Source organism: Tachysurus fulvidraco, chromosome 14 (genome assembly GCF_022655615.1).
Source record: "Tachysurus fulvidraco isolate hzauxx_2018 chromosome 14, HZAU_PFXX_2.0, whole genome shotgun sequence".
NCBI lineage: Eukaryota > Metazoa > Chordata > Actinopteri > Siluriformes > Bagridae > Tachysurus > Tachysurus fulvidraco.
Genome location: NC_062531.1, coordinates 20,893,072 through 20,918,374, shown reverse-complemented (window position 1 = coordinate 20,918,374; position 25,303 = coordinate 20,893,072). Strand labels below are relative to the sequence as shown.

The 25,303-nt window shown below is 39.9% G+C and overlaps 1 protein-coding gene across 6 annotated transcripts in view; it reads right to left on the bottom strand.

Moving 5' to 3' along the window:
- Positions 1-1,132: 1,132 nt before the first annotated feature.
- Positions 1,133-25,303, bottom strand: part of prdm16 (PR domain containing 16) — a 161,893-nt gene continuing 137,722 nt past the window's right edge. Inside the window, exons 1-14 of one of the 6 annotated variants that reach the window (XM_047800108.1) lie at positions 21,054-21,708; positions 19,576-19,678; positions 17,437-17,638; positions 17,147-17,294; positions 16,868-17,021; positions 14,941-16,462; positions 14,702-14,789; positions 12,004-12,173; positions 11,805-11,882; positions 8,705-8,874; positions 8,378-8,549; positions 6,096-6,317; positions 5,138-5,309; positions 1,133-4,460 (exon numbers count right to left, since the gene is read on the bottom strand). In XM_047800108.1, coding sequence (XP_047656064.1) covers positions 4,326-4,460; positions 5,138-5,309; positions 6,096-6,317; positions 8,378-8,549; positions 8,705-8,874; positions 11,805-11,882; positions 12,004-12,173; positions 14,702-14,789; positions 14,941-16,462; positions 16,868-17,021; positions 17,147-17,294; positions 17,437-17,638; positions 19,576-19,678; positions 21,054-21,164 — 3,447 coding nt within the window. In that variant the 5' untranslated portion in view covers positions 21,165-21,708 and the 3' untranslated portion in view covers positions 1,133-4,325. Of the gene's footprint in view, positions 4,461-5,137; positions 5,310-6,095; positions 6,318-8,377; positions 8,550-8,704; positions 8,875-11,804; positions 11,883-12,003; positions 12,174-14,701; positions 14,790-14,940; positions 16,463-16,867; positions 17,022-17,146; positions 17,295-17,436; positions 17,639-19,575; positions 19,679-21,053; positions 21,709-25,303 lie in introns of those variants that run through there. The other 5 variants (XM_047800104.1, XM_047800105.1, XM_047800106.1 and 2 more) reach the window with 5 other exon arrangements.

Genomic DNA, 25,303 nt, shown 5'->3' with positions numbered 1-25,303 from the left:
CTCCTTTCATTAATGTTAAATAGCGTCTCCTCCAGTCCAAATTGTGTGTGTGTGTGTGTGTGTGTGTGTGTGTGTGTGTGTGTGTGTGTGTGTGTGTGTGTGTGTGTGTGTGTGTGTGTGTGTGTGTGTGTGATGGTGCCATGGGTTGGTAGCTCATCCAGGTGTCCCCCAAATTGTGTCCTGCATATTTAAGCATAGGCTCCATATTCCCAGATAAAATTAAATTGGCATCTCAACAGACCCATCTACATTAATGAAACAGCCTTTGATTTATGATTTACATTTTAAAGAACAAGGATAGAGATGAGAGAAAGTGAGAAGGCTGAGACATTATGTAAAAAAAAAAAAAATACCATGGGCATTTGCATGACATTGTTATGTGTAACAGTTTTACTAAGCTAATATAAATAATACAGACCTACAGTAGAAACACTTTATAGCTTTACCTTTAATCATATTTAGTCTGGTCTCTAATTTCTCAGACTGATCGAACGATTCTATATGGATGCTTCAGTATTGCTGACACACTTCACAGATCGTAAATACAACGAGATGTTAATGAAAAACGCCATTCGTGTCAATATTCAAGCAACAATTAAATAAAGGGGGGGGGGCAGACAGAAAGTAAGAAGGCCACACAGAGCTAGACTTCACCAGATTGAAAAAGACAAGTGTGATCACATGGAGAATATAAAGATAAAAAGTCCATCAAAACTGTGAATTTCTGACCGAGAGAGTGCAAAAAGAATGATCTGAGACGTCTTTACTTTTTTTTTTACATGAGACATGTTGATTGTGGATACTTGTGGCTACACACACACACACACACACACACACACACACACACACACACACACACACACACACACACACACACTTGAAAAAGGCAGAATTCCTATAAAAAGCACACAGGTTTTTATTGCATATCAATTTCATGTATAAATTCTTCATAGCATTGGAAAGATTACATTTGGTATACATATCTATTCTACAGAATTAACATCAGAATCATGTCTTTTCCATGAAAGTTCTCTAAAGTACATCTTCAGTAATCACAAGCATCAAAAAAGAAGAACTGCAATTATCAGAATTTTCGTTATTATTCTACAATCCTTTCATATTTTTTTCATTATTTCTCTCCCACAAGCATAATGTTTAATTCAATAACCATCTGCCTGTTGCAGGTAAGGCAGTTAACAGGACTTAAAGTCAAACCTACTAACCTAACCACATGTACAATAAGTGCATCTACAAATTCAGTAATTTTTATGACCTTTTTTTTTCTTTTTTTCTCCTTTTTAATTTAAGATACACATTTCACAAATGGACACCATTATGACCGCTAAAACACAAGTCATGCACAACAGTTTCTTTCAATAAACAGAACAGAAGCGATATACAACTCAGATCCAAATGAAACGAGCACCATCTATTTTCAAACTCATGTTTTAAAACGAATTTGCAGACGAATGCAACATTTTTTTTAATAACACTATACAGTTTTTCGAGGAACCATAACGAATTATGGCTTTACATTGGTTTTGTTTTGTAACAGTGAAGGGGGGGGGGGGGGAAAGCACACCAGCTTCCATATTGAGAGCAGTTTGGGACGTTCGTCCTGGATCTATATCTCCACCACCTACAGCGCTTGAGTATTACAGTAGTATGTGACATCATGAACCTCCACATATGCAGTAGGATTAAATCTCTCCAGCTAGACCAGTTTCGGTGTGGACAGCTAGCCACCGGTGCCATTAGGTAAAATGACACAAAGAGCTACAACAGCACCCTGTAGTAAGTAGTACTGAAATAAATTCTCTCTATCCAGGGTGGTACACAATATGTGGTTCATAATGTTTAGCCAAATATCTGACACAATGATCATGAATAAAGTGTGGCTGAAATGCTTGTTTAAAACCACGTGGCTTTATTTGGAGAAATGGAGAAAATTAGAAGCATTACAGATGAGATCAGGACTAAGAGATCAGCAGTGCTGTGTATTTAAGTGCTATTTGCACTCATTTGAAACCATATGCAAAGAGAGCAAAAGAAAATGGCTGTGATGGGTGATGTAATAATGACAGATCTGACTTTTTTTTTTCTTTTTTTTTTTTTTACCTTTAATTGCTATCCGAAGAAGAAAAGCAATGCTAGAGGTCTGATACATTAGCAACACATTGAATCTATTCTACACATTCATCATGAGCTTGTGTTTCGTTGTTGTCGTTATTTGTACGATTCATGCGCTGGATTCACAGTTCAGTAGAGTTGCACGAGGACTCCTGAGTCCTGGCACTTGGGTAACATGGGTGTTTTATAAGGGCTGTGCTTCCGGCTCAACCCTGAACTACACTCACCTATCAGCGTTAGAAATAGAAATTTCCCAGCTCGCTGTTTGATCCTGTTGATTTAATCCCATTCCAGCCCCTTCGATTAACAGCAGCTGCGTATGTTTTGTAAATAATAAAAAAAAAGAACGGAAAAAAGAACTCAACACAGCTGCATCCAAGGTCCACACTTTCTAGCTCGGTGCGGATGGTTTGTAAGATGCCATCACACGATTTGGATTTGTTTTGGATACAGTGGCGTGCTGTGTCCTACTCAACACACAGGACCGGACGCTGTTAGAGAGACTGACGTGACCATTCTTTTTACTGTTGTTAAAACGGGCAGGCTAAAATCAAAAGCAAAACTGACTATAGCAGTACAAATATAATGCCCCACCTTTCAAGTGACCTGATGCTTTAATCAAAGGATTCATTTAAGAAAAAAAAAGAAAAAAAAAAAATCAACCATTTGTTCAACATCACACACTGTATGTACAGGTTAAAATGGTCGAGCGAGAGAAAAATAGAATCAAACCTCACAATGAACACAAACAGACTGGTGCCGACGCCAAACTTATAAATAAAATAGTTGATTTTGTCATTTACATTTTGGCATACCGGTCTCTATACAATATCCTTCAGAGCATGAGATTAAAAGTTTCAGTCATAGATTCAATTCCTTCGACAACTGGGTGAAAATGGGTCAGTTTTTCTTTTCTTTCCTTTTTTTTTTTTTTTTTTTCCTAGAATCATATTTTCCTTTAACGATGAAACAACTAAAATAAATAGAAATCAAATGCACCTCAAATCAAATACATAGTGTGAGCAGGCAATAAGAGAGGGAAAAAAAAAAAAAAAAAACAGCATATAATAACCACTGGGAAATAAAAAGAAATGATTGTCCAAGAAAAAAAAAGGGTTATTTGGCACACGACACTCTTTGCTATGAATTTTTTGCAATTATTTTGTACATCTTACAACATTATCATACAAATTTGGTCCTTCACTAAATAATTATATTAACAATTTAAGCACGGAAGTGCTCGAACGAAAACAATACTGTTGATCAAAGAACAAATCACATACAAAAAAAAGAAAAGAAAAGAAAAAAAAGAGTGTTTCGAATGCATGAGAACGTTGGGAGGAAAATAATTTAACGTTTTCTTCAAAAAAAAACAAACAAACAAACAAACAAACAAAAAAAACTGTGTACAGTTAAAATGACAGTAACAAGGTTAAGGTGATATGTTGAATTGAGCAGCCATGCTTTGAGCTACTATTCTACCACTCTGATGATGATCAACACAATCAAAGAGGAGGGATATGATTAGCAGTGGACCGTTTATTTCTGTGGCTCATCTGATTATATATATATATATATATTATTAGTGTTAAATCTGATCCATTTTGTTAATTAGTCTAGTCTGTCTTGTTCTGTGGAATACAGATTGGGGACTCGATCGGCATACGTGACAAAAATACCTTCTGTTTCCTTTATTCTTTGCTCTGTCATCACTGTAATAAGCATGGCTGTCTGTATGAGAAATGATACATGAGACACTGATGTCAGTGGGATACATGGGGGTTTTCCCCAGACTGAGTTTCTGTGGAGAAAACTGCAGAATGAGCTTTAAGACAGATCTTGAGTTGGACAGAGTGGAGTGGTGTGGTCAGTCTTTTTTGTCTCTCTTTTGTGGGAAGGAGATATCTACAGCTCTAATGGTTCATGTCTCTGTTTCAGCTAACAGTCTTTCAGCTAAGGTCCCCTCCCCTTTTCCCAGTTGAAGTGGTGATTCATCTACTGAAAGCATCACTGGTCTTCATGTGCTATTGTAACACATGCATCTGCTTCATGGTGGTCTTTACCCATTCCTACAGTCCTCTCTCTCTCTCTCTCTCTCTCTCTCTCTCTCTCTCTCTCTCTCTCTCTCTCTCTCTCTCTCTCTATCCTCCTTATCCTCTCCCTCCAACCACTCTCCGTCTCCTCGCACTCTGGGATTAGATGTGGTTGAGTGAGTGAAAGGAGCTGGTTTCTGAAGGACCTCCTCCCATGTTCAGCCAGGCGTCTAGTGAGTTCTGGGAGGATGGATGCAGGGAGTTGTTCTCCGACAGAGAGAGCATCATTGCATAAGCCTGCGAGAGGAAAGAGCACACACAGGAGCAGCATGTTTAACCTAAAGTCTCCACAAAGCACTGCAAATCTCTTTCAAATATTTAAAGGTGCAGTTTGTAATTTTTTTTAGAGCCCTCTGCTGCCTGTGAGGTAAAGTGCAATCACAGTTAAAAAATTATATGCATCCGTCACCTCAAAGGCTCTGTTGAATTTAAGTATGTGTTTTGATCGGCAGCTCTGTCCGGGAGTGAGGTTCAAAAATAAAATACATTAACTGTAATACTGCCTACTCCCTGTAATAATAATGTAGAAAATTCTAAAAATGACAAACCTCAATTTGCATCATTTAATATAAATAATATATCATAATATAATATAATATAATCAAGGCACTGTACTGTATAATATGTTAGTGGTTTTGTGTCTATATGGTGTTACAGTCAGAAGTGTTAGTTATTATAATGTTATGTAGTTTTCCTGCAGACATTAAAATAGAGGAAGAGTGTAAGAAAAAGAAGAGAACCTTTTTTTTCTTGATTTCTAACATCTTAGAAAAGCAATCCCTTTATTGCTGACGGTTCTGTGATAAACAGCAGAAACTCTGCTATCTAACCCTGAATTTCTTGTAATTAGTTAGTTGACACAAATGTAGTGACCCCCACACTTTTTTTTGCCTTAGATGGGTGCAAAGGCATACCTGAGTTTTAGCCTGCCTCAAGAGTGTTTCTTTCAGCGTCTCAGACTCTAAGGAGGTGTTAAAAATGTCTTTAACATCAAATGGCTCATCAGCAGGCTTATGGAGCTCCAGGCCCTTTGGAAAGCCAGGCAGAGGCTCCAGATCTAACAGGCCTGCATCCTCCTCAATACACCTGCACGAGGAAGGAGGGACGAGGGGTTGGGGAGAGGGGAAGGAACCCTCAGATTATCCCAATCAGAATGGCTGTTAAAGCCAGATATGACGTGGATATGTGGCGCATGCACATGGTGGGTGTTAATGGAGGGATGGCATGGAGTGATGGTGTCACAAAGTGCACATACATGCAGGCAGAGTATACACAACCATGCACGACTAGATATCAACAGCAGTTAGTTTCAATTCAGTCTCCTAAACTGGATTGCAATTTGTAGAGTTATTCGCGATAACACACTCCCTAACAGGTTGAGCAATTTCAGTATCTGTATTTTAATCATAGGTTTAGAAGTTTTCGGGTTGTTTTTTTTGTTCTCAGAGAGTGTTTTAATGATTTACAATACCAAAAAGAAAAAGCAGAAAGAGTCAAGCAATATAAGAAACAGTAGTTGGCACTGCAGAATGGACTTTGAACACTAGGCATGTTAGTTGTTGGAATTAATGTTAGATTTGGGATAAACATTAGTGCCAGCGCTAAATAAGGAAGCAAATATTATTGGAGAGGTTCGTCAGCCCATAGTGCATCTCGATTAATCAAAGTTAAACGACTGCAACGAATGATCCCTTACAGACCTTAATAGAGAATATAAAAACAAGCAAAAAATGACATCATCTGGTGTTCACTTTATTGCTTATCATGCAAATAATTTACTCTTTTTTCCACATGTGAATAGTGGAATGCTCTTGTGGACATGAAAGATGAATGAGATCTATTCGGGTGAGAGCCGAGCGTGATCTTTCTTACCTGCGTGGGTGTTCGTAGGTCATGGAGAGTGGAGCTGCTTCCTCGTCCTCGTCGTAAGTGCCTTGCGCCATGGTGGCAGGAGATGTCATCTCGTCCTGGGACTTTTCTGTTAGTGAACCTTCCTCATCTTCATCATCTCCCTCTGCTTCCTCTTCCTCCTCCTCGAGCTTGGAGTCTGTGATAGCGTGGCTCTCGGGACGCTCGTCCTCTGTCATTTCTGACCTGTAAAATTCCCAGATTTAAATGTGGGTCAAGATTATATGGCTTTTGTTTTATCTTAGTTTATGTTGGATTATACAGTATAAAATGTAGGATGGTATCTATTAAAATCAATCAAGTACACACATTACTTCCTCATCTCACATTTTCCTTTTTTTTTATTTAAATGTGCCCTCTGAACACAGATATTACATACAGACCTGGTATTGAAGTCTACATTTGGCAAAGTAAGCTGAGGTTTGCTACTACAACATAAGCTCATATAACCAAATGAGCTTACTCCATCTCTCCTCGGATGGACTATTTTAGCTTCGGAGGCCTGTGATGGCAGATCTACTGTCATAGACCAACTGCCAAATATCACCACTGTGTACCATGTTCCAGCCACCCAATTACTATCCATCATTGCTGAATGACCTGTGATTTCCCTGCCAGGCTTTAGCCTGAAAACATGCAGGGCCCCCGAATGACAAACACACACATTGTGTAATTAACGACAGACGTTTTGCCGATGATAAATTAGCTAATCCCAGAAAGGCGAGACGGGCCAGTCCAGGAGGGTCAGCTCCAATCATCACAGCCTGTCTCGGTGCCACAGAGCTCCACAGAAAACGTCTGCTCTGCAAAGCACCTATCAGCACCATGCCATTCCATTGCTACTCTCTCACTTTACATTGGTCACTCTCGCTTTTTTTCAAACCTTCCAGTTCCTCATGATCTCACTGCCTTTACAGAGTCTGTCCCCTCAAGTTGTTTTTCCTTCAAAGCAGTCCATCGGAGCAGACTATAATGACAAGCGCTCAGGAGAGAGGCATCAGCTGGCTATGTTAGGGGTGGATTTATGAAAAAAAAAAAGGAAATGGAGACTCGATGCTTGTTTTTCATTTTCCGTCAAGCTTAAATATCGCATAATCAAATTGCGCCCTGGCTCAGGAGAAAGTCCATGGCGTGCGGAAGACATCGACAGGCCTGCCACAGACCTGTGCTTTGTCTCTCAGTCTAAACATGTCAGAACACTGTTTGCCTTAGTTGGAGGGAGGAGATGTGGGGCTCCATCAATGTAGTGCACAGATAAATGCCTCAATCTGAGAGTCCCCAGGGACGCCTAAATCTAAAGGTCTGGCTTAAGCCCACCCACCCCCACTGCCCCCAATCTGTCACGACCAGTCAAGGGGGCCCAGACCGGACACAGCATATAACCACCATCGGTACAACAGCGCTCACCTCCAACACTAGCAAATTCTGATCCTTTTCTGACAAAAGCAAAAGGAAGACAGACAAAAAGGAAGTGTGGCCGGCAGACTGTCACGTCCATCAAAAGAGAATTAGAGAAACTGAAAGAACCAGAGGAAACGGCAACTAAATATTAAGGATGATAGAAAGACACGGAAATGAATGATGCAGGGAGGACACAGAGGAGCAGTGATCCTGCAGCTGCCTGTCTGTCTCGACTGGTGCGATTTGCAGAGAGACAGAAAACAGAGCACTTATTTGAATTACAGATATTAAAATGCCAGGCTTGCCATTTCTAGACAGGGACAAGACTATTGATCCCAGATGGCAGTGTGAGAGCTTTCATGTGTCTGGATGAGGCCAGGGTATCAAGGCTGAAATTAGGCAGGACCATTATATGTCATAAGAAGAAGTCATGCATCTGTGTTTTTATTTAGACAGACATTTCAAAACTACTTCATGGAACATTTCTTGAAAATTTTCTTGAGTTTACCCAGCCAGCTCTGAACAGAACTCTATTCACACACCCTCATCGTGGCAACAATGAACTTACTTGGTGTTTTTATGAACCGCTCAGCACATATGTGACTAACTGTAATATCTGGTATAGGTCTCTGAAATGTTGTACTTTTTTCTGTGCTGTTTTAAAATGCAAGTTGTGCAAGCACATTTAAGACTGCAATGTAAGCACATTCCACGTGCAGCCACTAGGGAGCAGGCTTTAACCTGACAAAAGACTGAGCTTCAAGACCCTGCTTTTGTCTCTGAGTTATGCTCTTGGTTGCTATAGCTTCAAAACACAACAGTTATGTATGTGTATGCATTTCTACCTTTTCTCTGAGGAGCTGCAGGCCTGGTTCAGCTCGCTGTTGGAGATGAAGTTTCTAATCTCTGAGAAATACGAGTCCTCTTTTTCGTCTAAAAGTGCGTGATTGTCAGGTTCGGAATTTGGAGAGGAGATATTTGTTCCCAAATTTGAGAGAATCCCAGAATGTTGACTCACTGACACACAAACAGTACAGAACAGAGGGAAACAATCAGATACAGAGATTATTACTCATTGTGTATACAGTAATTCCACACAGAAATATATTGTCTAGAAATCGAGACGACAGAGCACCATTTGACTTGATGGCTTGACTTGAGGAGATGTTTACCTGGGATATTCTCATGCTCGTGTTTCTTTAAGTGGCGGTCCAGGTTGGTCTGCTGACCAAAGCAGCGGTTACACAAGTGGCACTTGAAAGGCTTCTCTTTATTGTGGATATTGCGAACGTGTCGCTGGAGGTTGGACGAGATGCTGAAGGAACGGTCACAGTATTTACATCTGCAGAGAGAGAGAGAGAGAGAGAGAGAGAGAGAGAGAGAGAGAGAGAGGGACAGAGACAGAGACAGAGACAGAGAAGGGGGAGTTGGGTTAGACAGAGAATTAGAACCCTAAATGAGGTCCCTGTTCAGCTATATAAACAGTAATCACTAGCTCTAGAATGCCTCAGTATAAACATAGCCAACACATTACAGGCAATTGGGCTCTTTAGGTGGGGACACATTTGTCATCATAGCTTTGACAGTAAAATCAGAGCATGGACAGCACTCTTCGCCTCCATGTTTGTTCAAGTTTCATAAGCCGGGTTTTAAATGACTAGGACCAGTGGAAGTCAGACTCACTGACATTTATAAATATGTAAGGTAGAGAATGAAAGTTCCAAATATGACAATATAATTTTAAAACACACATTCACAGAAGTCTGATGACTTGTGTATTGCGTATGTGCTTAGAGAAGCAACTTTCTTTAACTGAATAACATTCGACAGCTGTGTTATGAATTACTCCACCCTGTGGCTGAGAATGGCACTGCCTCTGGTGCTGACATGTAGGTGTACCAGGCAAAAACTACAACGATGCTGGTTCTCAATCTAGCACTCATGATCACCCTAAATGATCTATGTTTTTACTCTATGCCTGTGTTGTGTAAGGGGCTAGAGCACAAATCTGGACAGTCTCAGGGGATGTCAAGGCCTTGTTTGAGTACCACTGGCTTATACACCTCTAATTTACACCACTAGGAGATATGGCTCCATATGTTATTTCCTCTTCTAGGGAACACGGCAACTTCAGCATTGCTTTCCTAGCTCAGATTGAATAGAATCACAAGGTTTAGTTATTCTAATCGGGTTCTACAAATACATAAAAACATAAAAAATATTTCCTTAAAATGAAAAGATATATTTTTAAAGAAAGTTCTTAGAGCTGTAAAATTAAAAAGATGTTTTGCTAACATAAAAGAAATAACTGGGTTATTCTCTAGCTTAATCATTAAGAGAATAAATTAAATAGGAGCCTAAAGTGTATTAACTAGATCGTTAACTGGCTATAAGCTGGATGGGCACTTTTTAGTGACTGGTGTGTATAAGTACATTTCTGGCACTGAGTAACTAGCCCTGAAGACCATGGCTTAGGCTCTGCCAGTAGGTCTCTTTGGCCTGCTTGTTCACGACGACAGCCCATCCAGAATAGGCCGGAGAACATCAATTTAACGTGCTGATAAACAAACATGATGGCGAGGTTGTGTCAAGAGCCCCGCCGGACAGTGGCCCTTTTGTTGGGTGGCCCTGCGTGATCTGCACTCCTGCGGCTGGCTTGCAAGATTGACTTTCAGGCCTAATTGCTTTGGGAAAATCACTCGTCATCAAGTGCTTAGAATCAAGATGCAGACCTCTTTTCATGTTCCAATTTATTTTCAGGAGTGTGTGTGTGTGTGTGTGTGTGTGTGTGTGTGTGTGTGTGTGTGTGTGTGTGTGTGTGTGAAGTTCCAGACTCGGTGCATCATGGTTCATAGAGATTGGTAAAATGCCAAGACAGCATTCTTCCTTTGTTAAATGGCTTCTTCTACCCTCTGTTTGGCTTATTTTTATTAGCCTGTCCAAGGGGACTTTCAATTACTTCATCAACTTTGAGTTTTTCCTCCAGTGTTACAAGGACTGTACATGGAGCGTTACAATCTGAATGGGGTCTTTCAGTGGTCAGCACTACTAGGCCAATTTCACTGCAAAGAGCAGAGACGATAGCATCTCAAGCAGGGCAAATAACCTTCTACAATGAAGCATGAAGTCGGCTGAGTACAGTTCAGCTGTGATACTAGCCTGCCTCAGCGTTATTTCCCTGATAGTGGGGTGGGGGAGATGATGATGATGATGATGATGTCTACCATTTGTTAGGGTAAATTGTTTCTAAACGAGCTAATCAAGGGATTGTTGTGAAGGAGCCAACCATGCAGTGACCATGTCCCATGAGAGGCTGTCTATCTTGGTGACTGCTTCCACAAAGCACAGCGGTAGACTTGTGGAGAGATTTTGTCTGAACCGGCTTTAGCTTTCCCGGAACAGGACCTTAGAATAACTTCCAGAAGTTATATCCAAATGAAGAGAAATACAAAGCGAGTTTATATACAAAACAATAAACAATGTACGTTAAGTATATTAGGCTCCTTAGACAAGTTCTTTGATTATTTTTAAGACTTCCAAAATCATTGCTTGAATCGTTGATGGTAGTTTCTTTTTGTGAAACTACAGTTGATCAACCTGACAGAGAAAGGAGAAACTGGTCATCAAACATGCAGGTTTGTGTTAATCCTCCTCCATTAGCTTGATGCTGTGCTTAAAGCCGCAACATCCAGTAAATCCCCCTATTCAGAACACCCTCATCCTCACGGCATAGGGCAGTGCATGGCTGGAAGTTATCCAAATCTGTGATAATTAAGCTCCTCTATAAACATTGCAATGATGTCTCTAGGGTGCTATTACAGGCCAACATTGTCCAGAGCTTGCACTGCCCCTTTAACTTTAGAACATCTGCGCAGACAGAATTAATCTTCCTTCGCTTTCACGACCTCCCATTTTTCTTTTCTTTTTTCCTCTTATTCACTCTTTCTTGGGTGTCTCTGCCTCGCCAGCCCATTGACTCTAGTTTGTGCTAAACAAACAGCAGAAATGTTCCCATTTTTCTTAAGGCATTTTGCGTCAGACTGTCAGACAAATTTGAGTGAAATATTTTCTCTTGGTTTTCCAAAATAGGCATGTCACCAGCAGGAGTAAACTGCAAGATTATGGAGTGATGGTGACACTTCACTATGTTTGGATTGGTGGACTGTGTAGAGTCAAGTGGCTGAAGTTACCTCTATGTGTGGTTTTGTGTTAGAAACAGAAATGGGGATAACTTTTGGGGGCTTTTTATCTGAGTGCTTTTGAGCGGCTTACCTGTAGGGTTGCTCTCCTGTGTGTGTTCGTAAGTGCCTGGTAAGATTAGCCGACCTGGGAAAGATTTTCCCACAGTACCTGCAGCAAAAGAAAATAGACTTCAGTATAATGGATCATGAGCATAACAGTTTTGGGTTATGCATAACACTTGTATGGAGATATGTTTAATGGAAATAGGATCAATTTAAAATGTGCTTACCTGCAGGCATAGCGTTCTTTGCCTTTGCGGAGTATAGCATCAGACAGAGAAGGAGGGGGGGAGCGAAAGTTAAAGAGGTGATGTGAGGAGTGCTGTAGCGAATTGGGAGCGTCTAGTTTCAAAGTGCCAAAGTTCTCCAGCTTCTCGGTCATGTTCTCCATCGCCGACACCTGAAAAGAAAGGAGATCCTGATAAGATACATACCCATGTTTTATTACAGTTTGGGCTGGGGGTGGGGGGGATGATAGGCCGCAACGATATACAAAACACTGCTCTGTGAAGTATAAAATTTCAGAAGGATGAAGCAATCTTATTGGCAGTTTAAGAGTCTCTCTGAAGCTGTATTGAACTACTTCAGTGCATGTGAGCTCCATGTCAATCCAAAAGCTCTAAAAGAGAATGCATTCCTGTCTGGGGACTTCCCCTAACTGATTTTAGGGCCCTTGCACCTATAGAGTTTTATTTCTGAAATCTGAACCATATACACCTAACGTCGTGCTTCTTTCAATGGGAATTCTTTTGTGGTTTGGTGAAGTTGGAGTTAACTATGATTAACCATTCATTTGGCCTGTAAAAAATAACCAATAATTCTCTAGTGGTACAAAATGTGACCTCTTGAAAATATTTTGTTGTGCCTGCTACCTGATGAACACAATGACTTAGATGGTGGGGGCTCTGGCAGAGAACAGGGGAGTTTCGCATCATTACGAGACAGAGCGGAAGGCTGGAGGAAGCTGTATATCAGAAGGTCGAGTCTTGATTGTGCTGTTCAAGAGTCACCTCCCTGACCTATGCCACGTTAGCAGCCACTCGAGCAGCCCCCTGGGAACCCCCAGCCCTCCACTTTGTTCCCAACAAGTCTCAGAAAGAAGCCTCTGAATGAGCTATTCACCTCTGAGAACGGTAAGCGTACAATGCAGTTTAAGATACCCCTCGCTGATAGCCCTTCCCCATTAGACACAGAACAAAGGCTTAGCTATGTGTCTCAATGGCCAAAAACAGCTTACATCCTTCCTGCTTTTGGAATATGAATAAACATGGAGACAGACAAACTGTCTCAATTTATTTATTTATGTCTGAGTACCTTCATTTTATCACTACACCAATTAAGATTGGGAACACGCTAATTTAGATGATCAGGATAGTATTTATTTTTATTCTCAATGATCCAAATAAATTGTATTATTTTCACATTTATGGTGTTGTGAGTCATTATACTGTATTTGCTGTATCTGCTATTCATGTATACTGTACATGACACTTCTCCCCGTATCATTAGGAGAATAAGGTGCATGGGAAAGACAGTAATCATAAACATCTCAACATCTGAAACAATGCTCTCTCTCTCGAATCAGGCCTACCCAGCTGTCCTCGTGCCACATGGAAGAGAGCAGGCTGAGAAGGAGGAGGGAGGTAGATGAGAAAAAGAGAAAGACAAATGGAGAAAGAAGGGCTCGGGGTGTGGGGGAGCCAGCTCCACATCGATAGTGAACAGATTTACAGGGCAGATAAAACAGTTCCCAACAAGAGAGGCCATTCTCCTGCACACAAACACAGGAAGTTTCTGATGGACATGCAGACATTATCTAGGCGGCCAGAGCAAAAAAAAATTGTAGGAAGTTATTTAGCAATGGCCCTCAGAGTAGACCTACACAGAAACAATGCTCTGACTAAACTTAGCTGTGCTTCAACACTACATGGGACAACTTGCTGGAATTCAAAAGGTCATTATTAATAATATTTTCATTTTATCATCGCTCAAAGGTGGGCAAAGTATGAAATGCTACCAGAAACAATGAGGGATTGTTTTCCAAAGCAAAAGATAACAAACTGAACTTCACGCACTCTTCATTGTAGAAAGGGCTATACACGTTCAAGATCATCATAAATGATCAGAAATCTTTGATTAAAATCCAATCCGATTAAAATGCACATTTTATCTTAGCATGACTCAATTGTTCAATAGTTTAAAATGTTTTAGCGTTTTTGCAGAATTTTGAAGAAACTTCCTTATGGTAATTTGTAATTAATTTCCTTTGGTAATTTAAATCAAAAAATTGATTTAAGTTTAAAAAAACTTGAGGGCAATAACATACTATAAATATTCTTTCATTCATTCATTTTCTACCGCTTATTCGAACTTCTCGGGTCACGGGGAGCCTGTGCCTATCTCAGGTGTCACCGGGCATCAAGGCAGGATACACCCTGGACGGAGTGCAAACCCATCGCAGGGCACACACACACTCTCATTCACTCACACACTCCGGACAATTTTCCAGAGATGCCAATCAACCTACCATGCATGTCTTTGGACCGGGGGAGGAAACCGGAGTACCCGGAGAAAACCCCTGAGGCATGGGGAGAACATGCAAACTCCACACACACAAGGCAGAGACAGGAATCGAACCCCCAACCCTGGAGGTGTGAGGCAAACATGCTAACCACTAAGCCACCGTGCCCCCTACTATAAATATTGTAAACTTAATATGCAGATTCATTACTTTTATTATTACCTGCATTATAATGTTACCATTACCATTGTATTAAAGCAGTAGTCCTTTGCATAGTAATTGTGGGTTTTGATTTTTATTCATAAACAACTGCCCCAAAAGATTCCTTTTAGGTTATTTTAGGTTCGACATCTTCATGCTGATTAGATAGCAGTACCAGAGATAACATGTGTGTTCGCACAAGATACCTGAGGGTGGAAGAGCAGTGGAGACGGTCTTAGGTACTTCTCCTTCAGCGCTCCTACAGGATCTATCAGTTTCCTTTTTTCCACCCTGCTGGACAACAACACAGAGGGTTACGTATGAATGAAGGAAATTGCTCTGATTCCTTGTCTGCTATATAAATCTAACACCAATTTCTATAACAGAGCATCAAAATTTGTCTGTCATCCTAAAATTGCTGTGTGACCCCTTCGGATGAAAATACCTGTAGATGGGATCCATGAAGAAGGGCGAAGGTTTGGCGTAGTGGAGTGAGGGCTGCTGCTGAGGAGGAGGTTGTGGAAGGGACACTTGCTGCTGAGGCATCTGGGGTTGGTGGAGGTTCTGAGACTGGTTTAATACTGGATGCTCCTCTTTAGCTGGCATCTTGCAGTTGGTGCTATGGATGTGATTCTTACGCTGCTCAGGCGTTCCACCGTTCTGACTGGCTCTGCTCCGGCCTCCAATGCTCAGATCCAGAGGCTGATCCTCGCCACTGGGAAGAAGTACACTAGAAGGCTTACTGGAGGGTGGAAGGAAAGACTTCACCTCCTTGGGCTTGGTGGTGAGGTCAAAGGGTGACTCTGCAACAGTGGTGGTAGCCATTTTCTGTATGTGCTCACGAGGTGATTTGGGTTCTGGTTTTAGGAACATGTTGGGGTTGAGTGCTCTGTCTGTGAAAGGGTACAAGGAATGTGGAAAGTTGGGTAAGAACTGAAAGGGGAACATGGATGGGTAAGACAAGGAGCCCATTTTTTTCTCCTGCAAGCCCATAAAGCCTGGCCCAAAGTACTTTTCAGCAATGGATGCGATGGCTTTGATAGAGTCGGTTGTGGCACCTGTAGGTGGGAGTGCCTGCTCATCAGGAGGGGGAAAGAAGGAATGCTGGGAAGAGAGGAAAGGGCGATCGTGAGGAAGGTTACCTGAGCTGGACATCGACATTACATTGCTGTTGACCTCCTCTTGTTTGCCTTCCTGTCTGTGTTTCCTTCGACTTTTCTCCCGCTCGCTCTCTGCCTCGCTGTCCAGATCAGAACCAGAAACTGTGCCAGTGGTGGTGTCTAGATCAGTTCCGCTGGTGGTGTTAATGTCCTCTAAGTCACTTCCATCAGACACGTCACTCATTTTCACCTTACTCTTGCTGTCTGAAATGGAGAGATCCTGCTTAGACTCACGATTTACCTCTGACTGGCTAAGGCCACTACCTGTATTACCATTGGTGTTGCTAACAGATGTGACCATTGGGAGAGTATGGGCGTCAAGGGGACTATGTGGAAGCTTCCCGTCTTGACTGTTACTCAGTGGACTCTTTAGTAATGGGCTAGGGGGTAACAACGTGGGCCTAGGGTACAATGATGGGGGAAATATCCCTGTGAAACCATGGGAAAGCGACGGGAATGCAGGAGGGGCAGTAGAGAAGGGTAGGCCTGGATGATGCGGCCTGGACGGGAAGTAATCACCAAAGCCAAGTCCACTGTGATTCAGGCCAGGGTGCGGCTTGGACTTGCCCATGATGGGACTGGAGGTCATAGGGATGCCTGGTGTGAATAAGCCTCCAGGACTATAATGGTTCTTTCCCTCGCAGAAGCGCCGATGCTTATTGAGGGAGGAGGTAGTGCTGAACATTTGCCCACAGTCCTTGCACTTGATCTGGGTGCGGCAGTCTGCATGCATTCGCTTGTGGCGGCACAGGTTGGAAAACTGGGTATAGGACTTGTGACACACCTCACCTGGTAGAACACACATGCCTGATTAATTCTATTAACATACTGTAATTAGACTCATTAGGCGAATTTATTATCAGTGTAAGCAAGCTACTCATTCTGTTTGATAGAGTAAAAATTAAGTTGTGTTCAACAAGTAAAATATAAATAAATTTATGTAAACAGGCAAAGTATACATGCGTTTGAGCTATCTACAAAAGAAGATGGGTGGACAAAAAGAAAATGTGCCATTCTTTCAACATCTGTCAAAAGTGAACTAAAACACAAATTGGAAAAAAAGGAAGAAAATTCACAGGGAAAAATGAGCCGATATATGACATGAAAGTTATATGAAACTTACAGATATTCAGGATGGAGCCAGTTAAAAGACGTTTGAACGTTACACTTTGTGTCAGAGACTTATTCGGGCATGCAAACGCATGAACTTACACATGAATGGCTTCACACTGCTGTGGATGTGCTTGTGCTGCTTGAGACCTGAGGATGTGGCGAAGGTCTTGCCACACTCAGGGCAGGTATGGGCACGGGCACCGACATGCTGTGAGCGAATGTGGCGCTGCAGGTTGCTGGGGTCTGTGAATACCTGCAGGAAATGAAAAAAACAAACAAAACATAATCCATATTATAAGCACTGACAATTATGTGATATACATGTAAAAAGTATTTTATAAAGCCATTTTTTTATTGACTTTTCATTGAAATTTATACCTTATCACAGTTTTCACACTCGAAGCGCTTTCCACTGTCGTGTGACATCTGATGACGAATGAGGTTAGACTTCCAGTTGAAAGCTTTTGGGCACTGGTCACACTTGTATTCCCTCTCCTCTGTGTGCACAACCATATGCTGGCCAAGGCTAAGAAAACATAATAAAAATAACAAAATCAACAGGTCAGTAATTAGGCAACATTTTTACAGGTTAATTTATTATTTTTTTTTTATAAAGTAACATAAGGAAAAGTTCAATCATGCTTACTCAAGTGACTTCTGACACTAACCTATACTCGCTGGGAAATATCTTTTCGCAGTCTTTACACTCATGCACTGGTTCGTCATTGTCGTCATGCTCTTGTTTGAGGTCTTCACTTAACGAATCAAAAATAGAGCTGCCGGTGTTGCAAGAGTATTTCTGGTGCCGTCGCAACTCCAGCTTTGATGAGAACAGCTCATCACAATCTTCACAGCGATACATTTGCTCATCTGAGAATGACAGAACAATAAGATTTTTTGATAATACTAAAACTCATGGAAAGTGTAAGTCACAGAACAGATAATAATCATGCGTAAAGATAAATGTTTTGTAAATTACAAGACTGTACCATTACTTCAAGTACATGACAAAATGACACTGTTTCAATAACCGTGAAAATACATAAAGAATCACAATGAACACAGGAAGTAGTAGGAAGTAGCAAGTAGGAACTGCCAAAAAAGAAACAATGGCTTTCCGGTTTTAGACTACAAATCTTAGTTTGATATAATAATAATTATCACCAAGGTCAAACCAATAAACCAGTAAACGTTTCCATGATGACATCCTCTTTATTTTGCAAACATTTTACATTTAGCAACCTTAAAGAGGGTAATCACCGCCAAAAGCTTTTTTGAAGAAGGGGCATTACAATGATTTTTAAAAACTTTTTTATTATCTCTCTGTCCTATCAGAGAACCGGGAATGCTGGAAAAAAAGGGGGGAAGTGGGAAACTAATAGCTCTTGGAGAGAAGTAGGGGGAATACAATTATGTGCAGTTTAGCGGCTAATCTGTGAGCATGGGTGAGGTCCCCTGAGACTCCTCAAACCCCACTCCAAATTCCAGCACCGATAAGCCAAGAGGAAGAGGTCTAGAGAGCGCTCTCCTTCATTCTCTCTCTCTCTCTCCTTTTCTTATTCCTTCTATATGTTGGTTGCACAGCCTCTGTTTGACAGATTGACTCTCTTGACCATATTCATTCACTTTTGTGTTTTTGTCTTTTAATCCCGTGTTTTGAATTGGCCCGACTCTACTGCGACCGCACAGACTCTTTTGATGGCTCTGTTTCTATCTTAGCAAGGATCTCTCACTTTCACTCACTCTTGCCCTTTCAGATTGTCTTCTGTCCATTGCTCCATTCCTAACACGCTTTCTCCCTCTTATTTCTTTTGCAGAAATATCAAGAGAATCCATTGAACAAAACAGTGTATTAGAGAACGCCTGCAGCAAACAGATATTTTAACCTGCGTGAGTCATTTAATATTGTGTGACGATCATGCATTATTCATAGTTTCTGCTTCACAATCAAAGGGACCCATAAACTGGCTGCACTAACAGACTATTCATAGACCTCTAATTCTTTAATTCGATCTCCTATGACAGAGACAAATGCAAGAAAATCCAACAAACAAACAAATAATAAACTATAATTTACTTACAAATAATATGTAAGAGATACAAGGCATAAGTGTGTGCAAGCATGTTTTGTAGCATTATTCTAACAAAGAATAAAAATACATTTTGTAATATGTTAAAAAAAATGGATAAAATTAAAAAAGTTCCAAGTGCATCAGTGCAAATTTTCTATATACAAATTCATGTTTTTTTGCGAACGTCTTCAACCCTATATTATTTTTCTTCACATTTTTCTTCATACATAAAATGCTTCACATTTTAATGCATTTTTTTTAGATTCGCCTAAAAACAGTTTGTAAGTAATACATATAAGTTAAAATATTGAATCTTTATTAATTAAATCATTCATTAAATGATGTTTAAAGTAATTCCCCAAATTAGTCCGCCAGTTGGTGTCTATTATTTAAAGGGATACATTTTGGGTGTGAAAAATTCAGTGCAAAGTTTTCCTGCCACCTCTCACGCTGAAATTTAAATTTTCCATCGTACCCACACACACACACACACACACACACACACACACACACACACACACACACACACACACAAAATACAAAGCTACAGTACACTATCGATTGTGTGTGTGTGTGTGTGTGTGTGTGTGTGTGTGTGTGTGTGTGTGTGTGTGTGTGTGTGTGTGTGTGTGTGTGTGTGTGTGTGTGTGTGTGTGTGTATGTGTGTGTGTTTGTGTTCGTGTTTTCGGCGCAGTTTTGTTTAAGGGCTGCGTTCATTTGGTGCATTCATCTTACCTTCCAGATTAGGTGCCATCGAGTCCTCGGGAAAAACTCCGTCCTTCATAGAAACCAGCAACTCCTCCCCAACTTCAATATCCCTAATGGTTTTATAATAAATCTAAAAAAGACACAGAACAAATAAGAAAAAAATACTGTATTAATAAAGTACCCCGGCACAAACAATACATTATTTTATTATTATAATTATAATAAAAATAAAAATAAAATACAAATTATTATTATTATTATTATTATTATTATTATTATTATTATTATTATTATTATTATTATTATTATTATTATTATTATTATTATTATTATTATTATTATTATTATTATATGTTTATATGTTATGCTTGTATGTTTGTAATGGGTATTAATTGTAAGATTTAGACGTTTCGGTATCGCATATTTCCATGGTTCCGTGATTGCAAAAAAAGAAATTAACAAGTTTAAAACAAAACAAAAAATAAAGAAATAACAATAAAAATAAATAACAATTATAAATAAATACACAGTTAAAAATAAAACGAAAAATAACACTTTAGACTAAAAGGCTTTACCTGACAATCAGGATTACTAACGAAATTAAAAAAAAAATGAACACATCAGAAAATACAGATCTTTTTTTTTTATTGCATGTTGAATCAATTCTTATCGAACAAAAATAAATAATTAATTTTATTCGGACACACAATAAGGCAATGTCGCGATGTAAAAGCGTAATTATACATCATTTACACGTCCACAATTAAACAACTACTACTACAATTTCATTTAGAAAAACAGTGTGTAGACATTATTAATCTACACACTGCGTGGTAGTCCACACGATTAGACGAATAAGGAAAGCACAACTATGTAAAACATTTCAGTTTAACAGAACAAATCATTCATCAAACAAACAATAAGGCCACAAAGTAGAAGCGATGCACACCGCGGCCTCAAGGGGGCGATCAGCACCAGGCCAAAGCAGTACCCTTACACACACACACACACACACACACACACACACACACACACACACACACACACACACACACACACACACACACACACACACACACGGGCTTCTACCCAAACCGCATACTACTGTACTAGATAGGGTGACAAAAATAGTAGGCCGCCATAAGTTACTATAGTTACAGTAGGTGGTGTACTAATTGTTCACGTTATGTAGTGTAGCATCGGGGTTTTTGACGTCTACAAACGCAGCAGTAACACAATCATCCCGACATAATCCTGTGACAGCTCAGAGGTATGTTTCTGAAGTTGGCCAAAAGTTTTTTGTTCAGCAGGGGAAATGGAATATTTCCCATAACAAGCAATTCGTCATAATAATAATAACAATGATGATAATAACAATAATAATAATAATGAATGTTATTATTATTATTATTATTATTATTATTATTATTATTATTATTATTATTATTATTATTATTATTATTATTATTATAGCGCTGAACGGAGGTAAGGATAGTGTATCTAACCTTTTTGTTTTCCGTGAACGGGTAGAACTGGGGAAGTGGTCGGGCGGTTGATCTCAGCAGTTCCAGTCTCAGCAGCAGTTCCGTCCCGGTAGAGTTCACCACACAACCCATAGTCTCATTAAGGCAGCTCGCGGCAGGCCGGGACTCTTCCACCCAGCAGCGGGAGGAGGAGACAGCGGGGACAGAGCGAGTCTTCACCGCGCTCTCTCTCTCTCTCTCTCTCTCTCTCTCTCTCTCTCTCTCTCTCTCTCTCTCTCTCTCTCTCTCTCTCTCTGTGCAGCTCAGCTGAGCAGTGTGTGTCGATGAGCGGACGTGAGCGCGTCTCGTTCATTAACGACAGTCCCCTTACGGCCCTGCGCTCCCGGCCCGGCCACTCCTCCTCTTCTTATCTCAAAAGCTGAAAGGACGGAGTGATGTGCCGCGCAGGAGGACCCTCCCCGTTATCTTGCCCTCCTCTGAGCGACAGATTCATCTGTCAGCCACGCACAAACGCACAAACGCGCAAAACGCGCAAAACGCGCCTCCTGCCCATGAACTCAACCCGCCTTTAAAACTATCATACAGGACAAACGGCACGCGCTCATTGTTATCGCCATGGAAACGATGCTTAACGGAGAGCAGTTTAGATTCGCGTTTAACACACACACACACACACACACACACACACACACACACACACACACACACACACACACACACACACACACACACACACACACACACACCTTGGCTTGTTGCCTTTTCACAGACCGCATTTTCACAATTTACTATAACAAACAAACTCCAGACTGATCATGATTTTTATTGTTTCTAAAAATAATAATAATAATAATGGATTTCAAATAATAAATAAATATTTTTTTTGCATACTTTAGAAACGGAAGTCGTTACAACAATCTGTGAGCAACATTAACCATTAATAATAATATGGAGAGGTTTGAGTCTCACCAATTATTACCAATTTTACTAAACATTTTTCTTTATTATTATTATTATTATTATTATTATTATTATTATTATTATTATTATTATTATTATTATTATTATTATTATTATTATTATTATATTATTATTATTATCTTGTTTGTCTTTATTTAAACCACTGCATATCATTATGCAATTAATAATTGGAAATTATGTTTTATGGAAATTTGGATTTTTCAAATTGTTAAACCTAAAGTTTTCCTCCTACAACACACCAGACAATTATGAAAGGTGTACAGTTTAAGGTGAATATGACAGTTGAATTGTCATAATAGTTTCATTATAAATGATTTAAATAAAATCAGCCAATGTAAATGCAGTGCTTTAAGATATATTATTTAGTTTAGGATTTTTGGCTTTGATAATTTATTACATTTGATTTGATTGTGTTGGATTTAGGGTTTTTCTTATTGTTATATGACAGATGAATTATTTTGTTACAATAAGCTTTCACTTTTTACACTTTCTGAAACGAATAATTACGAATGATTCGTATATAATCTTTGGGAAAGTCTGATTCTGCCACACTGAAACTGTGTCATTTGCTTAAGTGGATTATTTTAACCAAATTTTACTCAGTTCAAATGTGTTATATGCTGTAGCACAGACTGAAGTTTGCTGTTAAACCAAGATGAGTCCAGCGCACGTTTGCTGCAGGCATATGCTAATGTCTTGCTTTCCCCTGAAGCCATCCATTATGATGGTGCGAAGCTGTCTCTACAGTAAATCTTTTGAGGATCCGACAGCTCTGAGAGGGGCATCATGACCTCCTCACATCGCTTTCAAGTGCTTGGGGCAGATGTATCATCCATCACTAGTGTGACACACTATAATCCCCCCTCTGTCACAAACACACACTCACACACAGACATACACACTCATATATATGACTATTCTTTGGCAAGAAAGTGAGCACATGCGTAAACTTGGCCAGCCATAAATATGTTCAGAAACACACAAACCGGGCAAGGAGTTGAAATTTCACCCATGAACGGGTGTCCGTTTATGATTTCTAGATCTGTCTGTTAACATTTTGTACAAAAGCCATGTGACAACGAAACAAGAAATCAACTCCCACTCCGAATATAAATTATAAAACAAGGCATGATGTTTTCTTTTTACTCTAAATGTGGAAGTAATATACTGAGAAACAAACAACCGCCAAACTACACATACATTTCTGTCTACAGACTAATTTGCTCTGTTAAATAATGATTCTCTAATGAAAATTCTCATTTTGTCTTGACTAGGATTAACATTTGTCTAGAAAACTGACCCTTGTTCGGTGGTTTGTAACTAAGAAACACCAGACTAAACACAACGCAAGACTGATTAGGTTTGATTAGTTTAACAGAAACTAAAATTTAACATTATACATAAAAAAAACAAAAACACACACACACACACACACACACACACACACACACACACACACACACACACACACACACACACACACACACACACACACACACACACACAGAATGAACAAATCTTTTTATATTCCAGTACCTGTATTTACTCTAACTGTGGGATAGACGTGTGTGTGTGTATGTGTGTGTGTGTCTGTGAATGTTAGTCTCTTCACAAACAGAAGGAGATGGCATGGAAGGACTGGCGTCATACATCAGTTGTTATGACAAACGCTTTAAGTGCATCTCGAGAAATGACGGCCGAGGGTCAGGGGGTTAACAGGCTGGCTGCTTGAATCCAGAGAGGAAACGCTCGACATTTTCACCAGCGTTATTGCTATTACTATCAGGAGTCAACTTTCCAATAGTCTGGAGTCTCCATCACCTTAACTCTTAACTGCGCTAAACTTTTCCTCCCTACAATAAGTGATAAGCTGTGAATCTAATCTCATGTCTAACTGTTGACACGTCTTTAAAAAGTTAGCTCTCATGTAACAGTTTTGCGACAGCTCTGTAGATAACACTGCCAAAACAACGCCATCTGAAATGTAGCTGCAAATTTCTTTTTCTTCTTCTTCTTCTTCTTCTTCTTCTTCTTCTTCTTCTTCTTCTTCTTCTTCTTCTTCTTCTTTTTTTTGCAAAAGTGTTCTTACTACTGTAGGTGACACTTATTATTCAAAGTCATTCATACTTTAAGTGACAGCCACTGACATCCGGATTAGATTTAAAAAGCCCAGGCACGGAAACCACAGTAAGTGGAAAAAAAGACCTGGTCGAATGAAATACATTATACATGGTCATCTGTGTGGGGTTTGGGACCGGGACACAAACGACAAATGTGTAAACAAGTAAATAAATGATCCGGGTCGAGTTTTAAAAGGTTACAGCCACATCTGAATTTGCTGGGCGTGCACATATTTCCTATAGCGCTCATGCATTGTGCATGTTCAAATAGAACGGCAAAGTCCAAAGTTCGATGAATTATGCATTTTTGCATTGTGTCGCCTTTCTGAATAAATAATAAGCCGTAGGCTGCAAGACACCGCATAAAATGTGCATAAAAGAACAAAGAGGAAAAAAGAAGGACGAGAAAAAAACAGCTAGGTGTCCAAAAGAAGAGGAAAAGTAAACAGAAACCATACATTTATTTCAGCAGGAGCTATTATTCTCGCCTGAGCTCAGCAGTGGCTGGTCATTCAAGTGAAAGGGCTTTAATGATCAGGTTTGCTAGTTGAAGTCAATTGTTGGTTGTCAGTCTCCGAGGCCGTCCCTCGGCCCCCCCTTTCCATCGTCCCCTGTTTGCTAGGCTTATGTTTCACGTGCCATGCTCAAAGAGGATGGTGACCACGCTGTTTGCCCCCGTCGACAGTGGAGGCACAGGGACAGAAAGGAAGAAAGAACGAAAGAAAAAAGGGAAGGGGACAAAGGCCAAGGCTTTTGCTGCTTTCTAAGACTCTGATCAGACAGAGAGTGAGAAGAGGACATGGTCTAAAATTGGCATTAGCAGACCACTAAAGTCCTTGATGGACACAGAAAACAAGCAGACTTGTAAAACTGACTCAGTTGTTTAATATATATATATATATATATATATATATATATATATATATATATATATATATATATATATATATACACACACACACACAATTACAGCAAAATCAAAATCCCGCATTCTCTAAACCTGCAACTGTCATTTTCATATTTTAACCTGCACAACAGTGTCGGTACTTTGAGAGATCATCTCTTACATATTATTTAACCAATTATTCACTTTTAAATAATGTTTTATATTGCAAATTTTTTAACAGGTCAGTGCTTTAACGTAAAACAGAGCGCTATTGCAAACGTGGA